Genomic DNA, 16,946 nt, shown 5'->3' on the forward strand with positions numbered 1-16,946 from the left:
TTTTAATCATCAGGGACACCAGCAGAGGATAGTGACAGTTTAATTACAGTGAGAAACCAGGGGGCGATGGCATCTAATACGCTGGGGATGAATTTAGGAGGTTTAATACCTTCAGATGATCGTTTGAGGTGAGACATAATGTCTATAAATGTGTTTGGGGAGCGTTACGATTGGGACAAGGGGCATAAGGAGAAGTGGAACCTTGATCTTTGATATAATCTGCTTTACTTTCTAAATTAAAAAGTTTAAAATCTTAGTCAATAGACTGATTAAAAATCCAGACTGATTTAAAAATGACAGGGTTTATAAGACGATCAATAGAATAAAAAATGCCTGAGGTACTGTGCCTTTTAGACTTCAGAGGAAAACGAATAATACATGGTTCTTGCATTTTTAACTCGGTCATTTTCGGAGGTCGTCAGGTCCTTCGTTTGCTGATTAAGCAACTGGAGCTGTGTCTTTCTCCTCCTATGCTCTACTCTCCCTGCATCCTTGTAAATTGTATTACACCTCTTCACAAAAGCTAATGGCTCCTTCTTTAAGCTTTTACCAGAAGAAGTTGAGCTTCACGGCTTACAGGCGTAAAGCTCGGGAGCACTCAGTGATTCAGAAAAGCGTCTTGAGGTTAAACCACGAAGCAAGATCTTCAGACTGATCCTGGTCCAAGACCGGGAGTGAGTCCTGAACATCTTCTTTTTTTAAATGAGTTTTGTTGGGCATGTTTATGCATTTATTTGAGAGCAGTAGTGAAGACAGGAAATGCAGCGAGAGTAAGTGGAGCAAAGATGAAAATGCATTTCAGTAGTTTATTGGTATTTATTACATTTTTACCATAGCAAAAAGGTCAGAATTGGCCAAAGTAAATTTAACACTCTGACAATCAGAATATTGTTCCTATAACGGCTTCTAACTGATCTTGAAAGCAGGAATAAAAGGTTAATTTGCAATAATTTAAAGCCTTTATAAAGGTTGACCTTTTAGAGTTGCACCTTTTTTCAACCTTAAATTGTCATTTTCCGCCAAAACATCGAAAACAAATAGGTTGAATTGTAGTAAATGTTCAGTAGTTAGAGCAGAGTGGCTCTTTATTATCTGACGATAATGATCATGCGATCCTGATTATCCAGGACTGTAGTTAATTGAGCTGCATCACCAGTGGAATCTGTGCTCAGAGTTAGAATCCACAGAATTAATTATGCACATCTCTACAGGTTGTGTTCCCATGAAGAGGCACCGCAGTGAAAACAAATGTAGAGAGTAAACTATAAATAAACATTTTTCACTTCATTCCCATTAACCACAAAGGTATGCAACCATGTTGAGGTACATATTGTCCATTATAGAAGCTATAATCCTTTCAAGGATTAACTGCATCTTCCTTTTCCACTCTTGCCCTTTTAAATGTATGTAAAATATTATCCCTTCGTGATGCCAAGCTGTCGTCTGCCTTCACCTAACATTAACCTTTCTATATAACCACCATGAGTGACCACCAGGGGGCAGACTGGCACTCCCAACCAAGCAACAAGGGGTTTCTTGCCTCCAATCATGCAAGTCTGAACAACAGACCCTTTTAAGTTGTGCAAGTTTTTTTTGTTTTTATTTAAGTGGCCCTATTTGTCATGTCATGGGTTTGGGCTTTGTGTGGCACCGAAATAGCTCTTCTACCAGAAAGTGACCACTTGTTCCTGTTCAACCAAGTTGAAAAGCCGAAGCGAGTTCAATGTTTGAGTGATGAAAGAATAAAGAGCTCTCTGTGCCTCCTCCTTTCTTCCCCCCTCCGTCGAGAGGTGATGCGTCTCCTCCGGAGCCTCTTATCTGCCTCCCATTGTCTTCCCACCCTCTTTTTGTGATTGTGATTTGTAATCCCTGTCTGCTCACCCCAGGCAAATTGGTGGCGATCGCGGTCATCGATGAGAAGGACCCCACAGAGGAGAGTGGCAGGTACAAAGAGCACTGAAATTAAAAAGCCTGGCTCCTTGTAGATTACTCCCATACACTCCCACACCCGCCACAATAGTTGTACTTAAGTGCACGGCTTTCAGATAAAGATAAGACGCGCCGTCATTGTTTGGATCTTCCCATAAATTGCAGCCCCCGGCTAAAAAAAGGTTCGACTCCAACTCATGTGGTATTTCACTGTCTTCTCATTTGCTTTTAGATTAAAGAGCTTGATTCAGAGGGTGGCGAAGGAGTACAGAGAGCATTTTAACAGGTAAGGCATGGATACGTGATGAGGTCAAAGATGAATATCCAATTTATACATTTATTCTGGGATGGTGCACCCGCTGGGGAGCACTGCCTGTCTGTTCTCAAGCAAGTTCCTGCCTTTGTCAGGGCACGTCTGTTTTTGTTGAGGTTCCGTTGAAAGGTAATTATGCAGAATGTCAGCTTCCAAATATAGGTGTTCTTTTCAGCTGTCAGTCAAAAACTCAGCTCGGCTTGTATTAATGCATCATTTTCTGTTTTCTCCCGCTTCAGTCATGCAATAACAATCGGAGATGAGATGTTTATGTTGCGTACCGTCTTGTTCGACCTGCTCTCTTGCGGGAGAGGACCTGATTTGACAAGGCACCGAGTAGAAACGCAGGAAATGCATTTAGATTATCTTCGTAACTATGGCGGTGCTATTTTCGCTACCAGCTGACATTTAAGGGACAAAGAGATGATGTAAGTGGTCCCGATGATTTAGTGAGCACAGTCCTTCAGCGAGAGAACCCAGAGTAAAGCAAACAAGTGCTCTGCTGAAGTGGCTTGAATTCAAATCATCTCCCAGGGTGCTGCTCTGAAGGTGACCCACATCCCTGATCACCCCCGGGAGGGCGACACTCAACAAGAGGCTCCCCCCCCCCATAAACATTCATACAAAAGAATGTATCACATTTTCCTCATTGTATTGAGCTTAAATTCCTCGCTGTTCCCCGTCATTGACCATTTTGGTTCATCTGATAAATTTCTGTCTCTCAAACTGCGATGATCAAAGCGTTTTCTTCCTCTGCAGGCGTTCCCATTAGGACTGATTGAATCACACAGATCCCTATCATCAATTAGGCGACGATCCGTCACACTACACCCGTCCTGTTTTCCTTTTTCTTTTTTTTTTTTAAGACGTTTGAGTTTGAGATCCCCGCTGAGATCAGAGCCGCCTGCAGTGTTCTGACACACCTAATCGGTACTTAAAATTACAAGTCCCCGACTCGGCTGTCGCCCCCGGTGGTGGGCGGAGGCAGCGCAGTCGAACAGATTATAGGTGGCGACTGACATTTGAATGAGCCGACGCCGTTTGATGCAGTAATAAATGTCGTGGTATTTAGCTCACCCACCATTTGTAGCGTTTTTTGACAGAGAGGTGAATGCAAATCTCAGATCTGAGGGTGTGTGTGTGGGGGGGGGGGGGGGGGGTATATGCCAACATGTCTGTGAATTGTACGTGTGAGAAAGTCTGATTTTGTCAGTTGGTGGGTGTGAACTTGGCGGAAATTCTGAACTAGTCATTACTGTCTTGACGTTTATGCAACATACGTGTGAACGCACAGACGGTTGCTACAAGACTGGACAAGAATCTTTATCGGGGATGATTCCCGTCAGCTGCGTCGTCACGAACCGAAACCTTTCACTCACAACTTTTTCTGCCCGTGAATAATTCATGACTCAAAGCAGCGAGTACAGGAGCAGCATTTTGTAACGTTTCAAGCATCGTAAAGCTGCAGTAATTAACAGTTTTATATCAACGATGGATCAAATAACTGTAGATGTTTTCAGACATCAACCCTGTAAAAATCATTCAGGGAGATTACATGTTTTTGTAAACAGCAAATCAACCAGTGCCCACCCTCCTCACCAAAAGAGTTGTCTTTCCAAGTTGACATCGTCTTTGGCATCTTCTACGTGTGTGGCACCAATTTTTCATAATATCCCCAATTCATAATTTCCCCTCATCTCTACAGAGGTTCAGCTTATTGTTTTGATTATATGGCCCCAAACTTAACTCTCACCTCATCTGATGAACTGAATGTTGTTTAATCTGCTCAGCAACACATGACAAAGTTAGTAAACAGCTGCAGAACACAGAGAAGCAGGAGGACCAGATATTTCTCCTTTTCTGTTGTTGGATCAAAATGGAGCCAAATAAAGAGTGAATATAAACTTAATAGGGTTAATGAAGGGTTAAATGAATTGGCCACCTACTCATTTCCAGGGGGAACATTTCAATTGACGACAAAATTGCCTCTTGTTTCAAAATCTGCGAGCAACTGACAGAAGAACGTGGTGCACATTCTTTCCGTCAGTTTCTACTGTTGTTGTCCAACTGAGCCGAGCAGCCAAGGAAGTGGGAGGATGGATTTACGGGGGAGTTGTAGAATGGGCAAAGTATTAATAATAAAGTAAAATTGATTTTTTTTTTTTTTTTCATCGTACTTGGTTTGCCTCAGTCTCATATCCCACTCCATCACTTTTGGCACGTTGATAATTTTCCAACTAATTCTGATCCATAACTCTCAGCGCCGCCGTCTTCAGAGCGAAAGTTGCAAGCTGACTTTCTGATGAACTTTATTCCCAGTCTGGGCCTCTGTTGTCTGCATTCATAAAGCACTCCTCTAGTCTATCACCGACAAAATTTATATCTCATGACAACGAATTATTACAGATTTATAATATAGTTCAGACTCGTCATTGAAATAAGAACAGGCTCTGCTCTTTAGCACCCAGGGGACAAATGCTGCTATGATTCAATACGATATGTTCTGTATGTAGAGGCCCCTGTAATCAGTTATTCAGAGGTAGTCACTGACTTCCCTGGACTTGTGTAACCCCCTCCTCCTCTTCAGTCTTTCCCACAGTGCACTCCTCTCAGACACAGTGCAATACAATGAGAGATATATATATATATATATATATATATATATATATATATATATATATATATATATATATATATATATATATATATATATAAATTGAATTCCTCCTCCTGCCTTATCGTTTAGATAAATCACCTGAGTCTTTTCCTGTGCTGGAAAAGATGAGGAGAAGCCGGAGACGGCATGTGACGGAGCTTTGGGGGATAGACAAAAGTGATCCCAGGCTTTCCGCGGCGAGCACACATGATTTCCATTCTGCGCGGTTTCATATGTGTCCTATTGTGCAGAGTTTTTTTTGTGTCCCAGTTTGTTCTAGGTTATGCAGTCCACAGAGACGGGTGGGAGAAAAAAAAAATGCTCATTTTACTGTGTTGTTTTTTGATTCACCGTTTCTCTTTCTCATGCCACTGATTTGTCTCGCACCTCCAGAGACTTCCAGTTTGGCCACATGGACGGGAATGACTACATTAACAGCCTCATTATGGGGTAAGTGTCTCATATCCAGCCTCCTCTCTCTCTCTCTCTCTCTCTCTCTCTCTCTCTCTCCTCATGTCATACTCCTGCCTCACGTTACCTTCTGTCTGCGCTGACTTGTAACGCCTGCCTCCGCCATTAAAGGTGCTCTCTTGTTGAGAAGTCAATTACCCGGGCGGACTGTCATTTCTCTTTTAGTGCTCTTGGCATCACACACACGCGCACACACACTCATTTGAAGAAAAAAACAAAACACAAACATCTTGCAAATCTGCTCATGTGAGGGGAAGGATAGAGAGGAATATAGGGGGAGTGTGCAGATAAAGCTGTGCATGGATTGAATCTACAGCGGTCGTGTGTTTTTAATAGCTTTCCAAAGAGCAGCACTAATGATTCAGCAAGACTCCGCTGCAGTAGCCTCCCGCCCAGGCTGAGGCTGACTGTTGGGGTGTCGTACTCGGAGGGGCCCTGCTACTGACATCCCACACTTCTTAATTAGACAGAGCCCCGCTAGTGTTACAGGCCAGCAGGGCTGTGGCAGTTGGCATGTCTGCTTTGTGTCTACCGACGCACAATGTGTAATTACGTGTCTTTTGTATAATTTTGTGTGACAATCTGGGAGGGTCATAGACCGCTGTAGGATGTTATTTTAATTTGAGCATGTTATTGTTTGCATGAGGGAGATTATAGCAGACATGGCCTCCTAAGTTCTGGTGTAATTAAATGCGAGTGAGAAGAGCGGAAGTTGTAATGGAAAACTGCATTCGACGGACAAACTCCTGGTGCACGGCTGAAACGAGGCAGGCGGTGTTTATATGTAAGGTTGAAAGGGATGATTAGCCTTCCTAATTTTGTATGAGTACATACAATATGTATCTCGCCGGGTTTTACAGGACTGAATTTGGCCGCTGTAGCACAGGATTAATTGCCTTCCTTTGAGGAATGAAATCCTGGCCTGTCAATGTCCACTAATCCTTTCCCTTAGGACGACTATGGAAATAAATCTGATGGCTTGTTATCCCTCTTTCTGTCATCACAGCGATTACTGTGTTCTGGCAGCGGTCTGTCTGGCGTAAGGCTGCCCCTGCTTACACCAGAGGCACAAACACACACAAACAACATGAGCACTACTCTTAAGTCCAAGGCTGCTCCTGTTTAAACGTAGGATTATAGCTAACCCCTCATAGAGAATCCATTGTGCGCTGTGAGAAAGTAAAAGTAATGTAAGGTGACTGGAAAGTTTGTGTGCGGAGGAAGACCTGACCACAAACATTAATGCCAAAACTAGCTCATTTCATTTATTCACTGGCTTTTCGTGGAAGCTTTAATAATTTTACTGTGGAAATCATTTTCACTACACAACAAATGCCAATTCCAAAGTCTATTGTTTTTAATGTTTTTTATGAAAAAATAACCAGGGTTTTTAGAAAGATTTTCAACTGATGCTTTCAAAATGGGTTTCCTAGAAAACACTGTGATAATCACGTCACAGTTTACAGTTTTTAATTAAGTCCTCTTGCAATAATTAAAGCGTAGAAAAAGCTTCAGGTAACAGAAAGTAAAAAGAAAAGCGACGGAAAAATAAATAATGAACTGCTGATAATGAGCTGGGGTCCGGCTAATAAGTAAAAAGTAACAACGACAACAAAGAAAACTACAGGGGAAACAGTGTTTGTACCACAAGAGATATTTTTAAATACATTTTTCACCAAGATTTTTTACACGATTTTAGTTCTGAAAAGATTTCAAATACTACAAACAGGTTTCAATAGCTTAGTATAACATATTCAAGACATGAAAAAGCATTTTCTTCTGAAGCCACAAATTTCAAATTAGATATTAGATCTATTCTGCTTATGTTCAGGCTGATAGTTTTAACTTACCTGTTATTACTTGGAAAGGTTTACGTGCTCTAATTTACAAACTCACGAAGCTTAGGTGTCTTGATCGCCCCCTGGTTGCTGGGTGCAGTATAGGCCATTAACCCCACCTCCTTCATGTTAGTGACATTCATTTTTTAATATTCCTTCACCTTAAAATGTGGTTTTAATGAGTTACTTGATACTTTGGCTCCACCCCCTAATCGCTACTGACTCTGGCCTCTAATGTGCAAAATGGCGGCATTCCAATCCAGGGTTTTCTTTGGCTTCATTTCTGGATGGTGTGAGGAAGTGGAGACGCGTGGTCTGTCTTTATATACAGTCTATGATCCAGCCGCATTCGTGTCTGTATGGCAGCTGTTTCCATCTAGGTTATAAAATGTGAGCCTTCTGCCAGCTGTAGCTCTATAGAGTTCTGTATATGACCCTTCATTACGGCTGGCAAACCCACAGCAGTCTCCACTCACAGAGGTGTACAGGCTAATCCATATTTACTTCAAATGGATGCCATCTGGTCGGAGTAGGCTGAATGTCAGATGGACGCAGGCATTCATAAAGTGTCTATATGCATGTGTGTGCGTTTATTCACTGTACGTTATTGCAAATCTCAGCTGGGCCGAGCAGCGAGGTGCAGTGTGGTTGCACTCCTGGTCTCAGCTGGGTGGCGGATCGGGACGGTGATGGATACGTGTGCGCGCGTGTGCAATTTGTTGCCGGGCTGAGTAACACGGCGGGGATGTGAGGGTGCAGCGCGGTGATGGAGTGTCTGTGTGCCCGTGTGTGTATCAAAGCACCGGGATACTTTATCTAAGCCACGCTTCGGTGTTGTGCGCGACATGTGAAAGAGGGATTGCTTGTTTATATGACCTTGTTTGTTATCTCGCTGAGGCTTGTCATTCCTCGGCTGATTTGTGGAAATTAGCGCGCTGCAGAGTGCTCACTGGATCACCGGGCCTCTGTGTGTATGTTTTGTAGGTGTCTCAGCATGGATTCCTTGCGTATTCACTTGTCAGCTGTAATTTGTAAAGGTCTCTTTAACCGTGACCAGCACAGACCCATAAAGCCCCTGAGTTGCACACTGTTTGCATAAAAGATAGAAGAAATGCCACTCTGAAATAGGCCAGGCTGCATCGCCTTCTCCTTTCTCCTCCTGGAAAAAAAACAGAAATCCTCTCTTTGAAAGAATGCCCATGGGAAAAGTTAGGTTGCTCTGAGCACAAAGGGTTTGTTTATCTCGTTGTTGTATTCTCCGTGTAACAATTTGTTCTTTTAAGAAACCACTATTTGTTAGCATCTAATGACGCACTTTGATAATGTGCAAGGTGCGGAGGTTAAAAAGATTTAAAGCTCTGTTTCCTGTTGTTGTTCTTTTCCCAGCGAGGTGACGGTGCCCTCCGTTATAATCCTCAACACATCCAACGAGCAGTACTTCCTGCCCAGTGAGCCGATTGAGACCATGGAGCAGCTGGTCCAGTTCATCAGCAGCGTTTTGAACGGCTCTGCACAGGTCAATATCCTCTCCTCTTACCTCTTACCTCCTCCCTGCTTCCCCCCCCCAATCCCCTGGTGTTGTTCCATTGTAATCGCACCAGTGGTCTCCATTAATCAAGCATGTTGCATTACATTTTAAGTCCCCTGTTGAAGATGTTTTCACCACATGAGGTATTTTTCCAATCTCCCTTTACATTAGATTTTATATTACTGTCCCCTCCGAACAGATTATCTGCAATAATTCTGTCCTCTAAATCAAACACTGAGATTACTACATGACTCGGTATTATAGTGTGTGTAGACTAATCTGGAAAAGGGATGCCTTGGCTTTTCCGTGCACTGCACTACACTACACCAGATGTATGAACCCATAAGCCAAACAGCCAGAGGTCCTGTCCTTGTTTTCCAGGAAAGGTCTGGGCTATTTTTCGCTTGGCAAAACAAACCTCCCACCGAATAAACAGCCGCACAAACCACCGTGTATCTGCGCTTCCGCTCCGGCCAAAGTCTGGACAGTCTCACCTTTTTCACATCACGCTGCTGATGTCTGGCAAGAGGTGTCTCAAGGCTGCTTGTTGCTCCACAGAGATGCACAGAATAAAGTGGGATAAATGCATTGAGTTAAATTCAAAGTACTGCAGATGGTGCAAAAAACATTAAAGGTGCTGTTGAATTTTCAAGGGAGTTCTTCTTTCTTTTTCTGAAGGAATGCTAGGAGCTGAAGTTTTCCCCACACGTGACTAAAAAATACTGAATTTTTGAGTTTTTCCCATAACGGGCAGAAAAAGCCTGAACAGGTAGAGAGATGACGTGTTTAGCCACGCATGAACCAGCCAGAGGAGGAAGGAGTTGACAGGCTGTGGCATTTCTCTAGCAGTTTTTTTTAAGGAGTAGCTATTTTTTTTAAATATATATATTCTAACTATCTGCTCTTGTGGCACAAATGCCATCTTCACTTTTTTTAAGTCCTTTGCTCTTTTGCAATCCCCCCCCCCCAAAAAAAAGACTCAAGCAGCAAGCTATAAAAAACACTTCTGAAGCTACTTATGCAGTCCGAGCACAGCCTGGCTCCGTGCAACAGCTGCTTCCACGAAACTCATCTCATGCCCACCTTCAGCTCCTTCACAGACGTCCTGCTTGGTCAGAGCTCACTAATTGGCCGTGCTGATGAATTAGCATCAGGGCAGATCACTCATCGACTGTCCAGGTGCTTTTGCCACAAAATGAGCTCAGACTGAGCAAAACTGAACACACCAGGTACTTTTTGTGCAGGGAAGCGGTTAATGAAATAATATTTTAAATGTCTGGGATGCACACAACACATGACTGGACACCTGAGACTTAAATTGTTGAGTTTTATTGACATGTTGACAGTTGTTTAGCTGTTTAGGGATTGTCCCCAACTAATTGTAGATGTCGAACTGAAGAATGGATGCAACCCCTGCATGTACACTACATAGGTGGTGAATATAAAATTGGGGTCAACTTGAAATAGCCGCTCCTCTGTCTCCATTAAACGATCTGTCTCCCTGCAGGCATATGGAGGTGACGGCTTCATTCAGAGGATCAAGCGTGTGGCCTTTGATGCCAGATCCACCATTATGGTAAGTCGATGAGAATTCGCGGTTCACGAAGGCAATCTACATGAAGTTAGAGTCACCAGTAGATCATGTATATTTGTATATAAATATTTGGTTTGTATTATAAGTGCACATCAACAAAACATATACAGAAATCAATCTGAATCTTATGTTATTATAAACAAGCTGATGTGGTTCTGTCGCTGCTTAGAAGCAACACACTGAGCTGTAAACACAACACTTGTATATAGAAGCGGATGTGGGACTACACCTGGCAACATAACATTAATATGGAGCTGCTTTTCTGACCACATGACACATTTAAGTTCAATTCTCACAGTACTTAAAGCTCTGTTTTGTTCTCCACCAGCTTCTATAAAGCTGATGTGGGAATACACCTGGCAACATAACATTAATGTGCTGTTGCTTTTCTGGCCACTTTAAGTTGAATTCTCACTCTACTTTTCTCCTGAGGGGAATATCTGGCTTTTTAGCTGCTTCTCCACCGTGTTAACTTTGCGTAGGCCTCAATGTATAGTGGCTTTAGCTTTGAAACATGGAACAACACATGCATGTTTTGCAGAGGTGAGAGAGAAACTGTTCAGTTTGGGGATGATTCTCTGTGGCTCTGTCGTTGCTGACCTACTACCAAGCTGGGATGAAATACATGTCTCTCTTAACCTCTGTTATGAAACCATTTGTTATTACGACACTGCTGAACCACCTTGCCATGCCTCACCTTGACTGTGTTTGCCATTTAGGGTAAATACTATATGTGTGCAACCTGCTCCCGACAGAACAAATGCCTGGGCACCCTGCACGTCCCCTCTGGGAGATAAACAGCATCCAGAGAGAGTGGACTTGGGTGTGCGAGTGAGAATATGCAATGCAGGCAGTAAACACAGTACGAGGGCAGAGAAACAGGCGTCAGGGCAGGAGACGGTGGAGCGACGAGGGAGGAGAGAGGGTCAGGAGGCTGATGTTGCTTTTCCTCCCACTTTTACTCTAAGTAGCTGGTTCTTTTGGAAGAACTGGTGTTTACTTTACCAAGGGTGTGCTAGGAATGTAAATACAGCTGAGTTGTAATGCAGCTCCGTTGGCACGGTTGCACTGTAACCATGGGTGAAGCTCAACCCTGCCCTTAACAATGTCCTTTATAGAGACGTTGAGAACTCCTGAAGGAGAATTACGGATTTTACAAAGACATGGAAGGTGTAGTGACATCTCGTACTTCACATCAAAATACTTTCTGAAGTTTTAATTCTTTTGCTGTCAGATCAGGCTTGACAGGAGAAGAATAGCACTTTTATATATAGGATATTCGATAATTTCTTATTTGCATCCATCTGTGTCTGGCTTGTCTTATACCTGTAAGAGAAAGCAGATGCTGTTCTCTCTAAATTTAGCGAGCTGTGAGCATCGCCACGGTGACACGAGACAAAGCAGAGAGGCAGCAGCCATCACCTCGCCCCCGGAGAGCCCAATCTAAATGCACATCTGACAGGCGCATGACGGAGCAGCCACATTAGGCGCAATGGCTCATAGCCAGCTGTGTTAGCATAGCATCCCCATCTCCACCTCATCTAGCTTCGCAGAGCACCAGCAATTACCATCCCTCTTGCAGTGGCAATGACTGGAGGGCGCATGAATATTTCCTCCTCCTCAGCTCAGTGGCTGACAGATGTTGTGGTCGAGTACTCCCTTTTAGGTACATTGTCTCTGATGTATCCTGCTATATTAAGGCCAGATGACTCATTCGTCACCGAGATCATTTAAAGGAGAACTTGCAAAGTTGTCCTTCAGTGGCTCGGCTGTTGTTTTGCCCACAGGAGATGAGAAACGGTGGGTTTTTGCAGCAGCATAAAAATGTTCAAATTTTCTATGCAGGTCCATGACATGGATGTGAATGAGAGGTGCTTTCAATCACGACCAGGCGACAGATCGGCTCCAGAACAACCTGTTGGCTCTGTGCATTTACTGTATTTCACATCCTGACACTTCCATTTACTACGTGCGGACCCTCAGGGCTTCTAAGCTGACGACAGAGCCAGTTAAATTTACAATACACGTGTAGTAAATAACAAGGTGGTTGTGATTTACTCTCAACACACTCACAGTATAGTTGTATCAGTTATTAACAGTCATGGCCAAACACTACACAACAACAGTAAACTCTCTGGAACATTCAGACGAGGGGGGGCCTCTGGGAAGAGCATGAAGGAGGCAGGATATAAAGTAGAAATTCCACTGTAGAACTCACGCGTGTTTACAGCACATCGACACCGGTCTTGACATCTTTGTTGATGTCTTCTAAACGTATGGCTCCTCTTTTTCATCCTGAGATACTTGTGTTATTTGACTCTAACCTGCTGCTTTCTTACATGGCTCCCTCAGAAGTGTTACTGGTAGAAACAAATCCAGAAAATGTCCGGATTAACTCAGAAATTTGCGTTCTCGCTCATGGAAGATTTCAGGACAATATCAGGAGTTCAGTGCATGAATGAATCCAGCTTGTGTGTGTGTGCACGCTACTATTGCACAAATGTCGGTCCAGTTTGTGATCTAGCCTGTGGTCAAGGTTGCCGAGGCCCATGATAGGAAGATAAGGTGCACACAGAAAATATTGTCTGACAGACTTATGGTCCTTGCAGAGTCAAAGTAATGCAGATAAAAGGTTAAAACTCAGCACAAGTGAGAACACAGACAGTACAACATAATACCGACTTTCCTGGAATTATGACGCAGATTTAATTAATACTAAAGTATTACTGCCTGTCCGTGTTCCTGCAAATGATTTGCGACCTGCCTTCTGAACACACTGGCTTTAATGCAAGTTTAATGGCGATAATGCAAATGAATGAATAAATGTATGATTAAAACGCAGCATCTCTAATGGAAACATAAAAGCCTTTCTGCGTTGGGTTTTTTCTCTACAAATATTTTTCCATCTGGATTTTTGGAGGCTCTTTACTTTTGGCTGTTGAGCGAAATGTAAGTTGTTTATTAAATAGTCATGTAATCGCTCCGCTGTGCTGAAACAGGCTGAGAGGAATAACAGATATTGAGATAAAGTTTGTATTTTTGTTGTTAAATGTGTGAACTTAAGAAAGAAGGTCAGAGCTGGAATGACTCAGGAGAAATGTGGGCCCCTGTTGACCCCCGTTTCCTCACGGTGGACGCAGTGTATGCATCCTGTTTCCTGTAGGTGCTCATTATTTACAGTGCACATGGCAACTTCATTATATTTTGCCCAGGGCACCAGCCATGAACCTGTGCTTCATCGATTCAGCAACGACAATGTCTTCATGTCAGCTGATTGTTTTTGCTTTATCATTATTTATTACTGTGAAGTTAATAAAGAGGCAAAACTTCACAGTTCATTGGAATGTGATCAGGTGTGTTCATGTCTATAAGTTGAATATTTTAGATTTCAACATCCCTCAGTACCCAGTCCACTTATCCTTTGAGGGTTGCAGGGGAGCTGGAGCCAATCCCAGGTGACATTGGGCGAGAGGCGGCGTTCACCCTGGATAGGTCGCCAGCGTATCGCAGGGCTGACATACAAAGACAAACAAGTCACACTCGCACCTACGGGCAATTTACAGTCTCCAATTAACTGCGTGTGTGGACTGTGGGAGGAAGCAGGAGTAGACGGAGAAAACCCACAGAGACCTGGGGTGCACATGCAAACTCCACACAGAAAGATTCGGTGCAAACCACTACGGGGGTTTAATAAAATGAGTGGAGCAGCACAGCTAACGAGCCAGTATAGATTTGCAGTGGATTCTTGGTGCAGATACGCAGGTCAGCGTTGAACCCTTTGCTTGGTTTAATCTCTTCATTGCAGCGATTTTATTGTAACAAATCGATTTAGCCGTTTGAAATACTGGTTTGTTCAGACCTTTATTTGGACTCACACACCTCTGATGGGCCAGTTGTTTTTTATGACTTGCTTGCGAGACGTGTGGACCACAAAGCAGAGTATCAATAATATAATACAGATAAGTAATACGTGTCATTACAGCTTTAACAGAGCAGCCTGGTGTTGGGTCATTTTTTAAGTTTAGTTGTGAGGGTCTACAAAACAAATTTGCAGAAAATTAGTACGTAGTGAATCCAAACGGAGGTTTGGAGCCTGCTGGGCACTTGCCAGCTTTGCCTGGAAAGTCATGCAGACTGGAATGAGACAAGATTTTGAGTGATTTCAATGTTTGTTGATGACATTTTTTTAAATTGCACGAGTATATTTACACCAGAGATCGTGCAGTCTTACATTTCTTCTGCTAACGACTGAATTGTGAAAGAAAGCTCAAATATTGTCTTTTCCCCTTCATTTTAATATCTTTCTCTTCCTTGTTAAACTTGACTTGTACCACTTTACTCTCCCAACCTGACTCGTTCTGTCCTTTTCTTTGTCTCCTCTCCAACACCAGTCAGTGTTTCGCAGCTCTCCACTGCTCGGCTGCTTCCTCTTCGGCCTACCGCTGGGCGTAATTAGCCTGATGTGCTACGGCATCTGCACAGCGGAGTCGGACGATGGTTCGGATGACATAGATGCGCTCAAGAGGGAGGGCCTGACTGATGAAGAAGAGGAAGACGAGGAGGAGGAGGACGAGGAAAGGCAACGCGCCGCTGAACTGGAGGGTCCAGAAGAAGGAGAGAACGAGGAGGAGGAGGAGGAGGATTTGGGAGAGAAGGATCCTGAAGAGAAGAAAACAGATTAACACAGGGGCTCCTGCCGGATAGAGGATGATAGGCCTAGTCAAATGCAGTGAAATGAAACTCAAAGACATATCAATGTATTACTGCTCTGCTTCTTTGTTTTTCATCTCACTTCCCATCAAAGCCCCTCTAGCACGGACTGTTCTGTGAATTCTGCGTGTCGGTGTGTGAGGTCAGCCGCTCAGCGAAGCCATCGAAACTTACTGCAATTTTTAAGATCTGAGCATAGACGCCGAATAATATCTTTATTTCTACGGCACCTTTTTCAAAACAAAAGTTACAAAGTGCTTCACAGAGCACTGGAATACTGAAGGGTAAATAAAACATAGAAGCATTAAAGTGGACAGGTTAAAAAGCTAAAGGCAGAAAATAGATTGTGATCATAAAGATGCTTGGGTTTTTTTGAAGGGCTGAGTTCCTCTGGCGCCTCGACGGCAAACGCTCAGTTGGGACGGCTGTGATTCAAACGTACCACTTCATCAGTGGTCTGCCCCATGTGACGCGTGACCCTTTCCCCGCCGTCGTTTTGAAACCACATATTCTATCCATTTTATTCTCATACCCCGATCTGTCTTTTTCTTTCTTTTAGTCTAATTCAATAGATCTTTCTGTAGTAGAAACAAAATTTTGCCTTCAAACTAAATTGAAAAATACACGTTTTATACCTCGTCAAACCCCCCCACCCCTCAGCCAAAGTGTAGGCGTATCTTGTCTAGTGATTGACGTGTGTAGAAAGCTTAGGAAGTGCCCAAGAAGGAAAATCTGCCATATGTGAATTGTGCTTCCCCCCCCCCCCAATTGTCTGTTACTACCTGGAAATATTTCCTCTTCTTGTTTTCCTAGGAAGGTGCAAAGTGCCGAGACAGTCACTCATTTCTACTCACTCCTCACGCCAGCCCCCTGTTAGGGTCCATTTACGTGGCCGCTTGGTGGTAATTGGTATCAGTCCGTCTGATTCCGACCCATTTCAACTCCCTGACATGAAAACCTTTAGTATAGAAGGCCTGTGCCTATAAAGCAGCGGACTCCCATAACATGCATCAGCAGCTCCTGTGGCTTTTAACAACTCATATTCCTCAGATAGACTCTGGCTCTGTCTGTTTCCATATTTCAATCGGTCCTCCATCACTGCTTTCTATATTGAATTTCCTAGGCAGGTTGAAGTTTACATCCCAATGCACTGAGACATAGATTTAAGCTTACAAAATATGAGGACTGTCTTCCTACTACTGAGTTTTTCCTCTTTTCATTTTTTTTAATTTTGTTAAAAATCTGCTATAGTCAGTAGGCTAAAGCCTTATAAATCCTCCCCTCTCCTATTTCCATACCCTTGTGGCTAAAGTGTATGTAAAAGCTAAAATCAAGTTGGGGTTATTGCTTTCTCCTGAATTCACCTGGCCGCCTACTTTAAAAAGGAAGTGTTCGTAATATCTTCTACACCCAGTCGGATACCGTTTTATAAGAAGTACGCAGTGCACCTTGTTGGATTTGGGGTCCAGTGGTGCTTCGTTGGCTGTTCTGGTAAAATAAAGCACCTGAAAACATGTTTCCTTACTTTTTGTTCTGTATAAAGTTGAAGGTAACACAACTCTCAAAAACTCTAGATTTGATTCACAGCGGCATTTCCATGGCAACAATTTAATACTTCACATTGCCTTTATTTTTCCTTTACAGCCCAGCCCACTTCAAACCAGTGAGACGAGCTCAGTCAAAACTCGGAACGCTATAAAAACCTCGTGTTCAATAACCACTTTGTTTCCACATTTGGCCGATGTTATCGTGCTGGAGCCCGTTGCTCCAAATGAGAGCTGTAATTACTTTAAATCAGTTGTTCAACATTTTGGTAAATATGCTTGTTCACCTGTTCTGTTGAGATCTAATACAACTCTCATGCCATGTGCAGTAAACAGGAAGCTAATGGCACCCACCAGGTAGCT

At 43.2% G+C, this 16,946-nt stretch overlaps 1 protein-coding gene across 1 annotated transcript in view; it reads left to right on the plus strand.

Moving 5' to 3' along the window:
* The window catches only part of LOC117753734 (protein disulfide-isomerase TMX3-like), a 30,204-nt gene extending 13,603 nt beyond the window's left edge, over positions 1 to 16,601 (plus strand). The window contains exons 11-16 of the mRNA XM_034572021.1: positions 1,887 to 1,944; positions 2,162 to 2,215; positions 5,292 to 5,348; positions 8,594 to 8,723; positions 10,243 to 10,311; positions 14,721 to 16,601. Coding sequence (XP_034427912.1) covers positions 1,887 to 1,944; positions 2,162 to 2,215; positions 5,292 to 5,348; positions 8,594 to 8,723; positions 10,243 to 10,311; positions 14,721 to 15,011 — 659 coding nt within the window. The 3' untranslated portion in view covers positions 15,012 to 16,601. The remainder of the gene's footprint in view (positions 1 to 1,886; positions 1,945 to 2,161; positions 2,216 to 5,291; positions 5,349 to 8,593; positions 8,724 to 10,242; positions 10,312 to 14,720) is intronic.
* The last annotated feature ends 345 nt before the right edge of the window (positions 16,602 to 16,946 follow it).

This window comes from Hippoglossus hippoglossus, chromosome 20, assembly GCF_009819705.1.
Source record: "Hippoglossus hippoglossus isolate fHipHip1 chromosome 20, fHipHip1.pri, whole genome shotgun sequence".
Classification (NCBI taxonomy): Eukaryota; Metazoa; Chordata; class Actinopteri; order Pleuronectiformes; family Pleuronectidae; genus Hippoglossus; species Hippoglossus hippoglossus.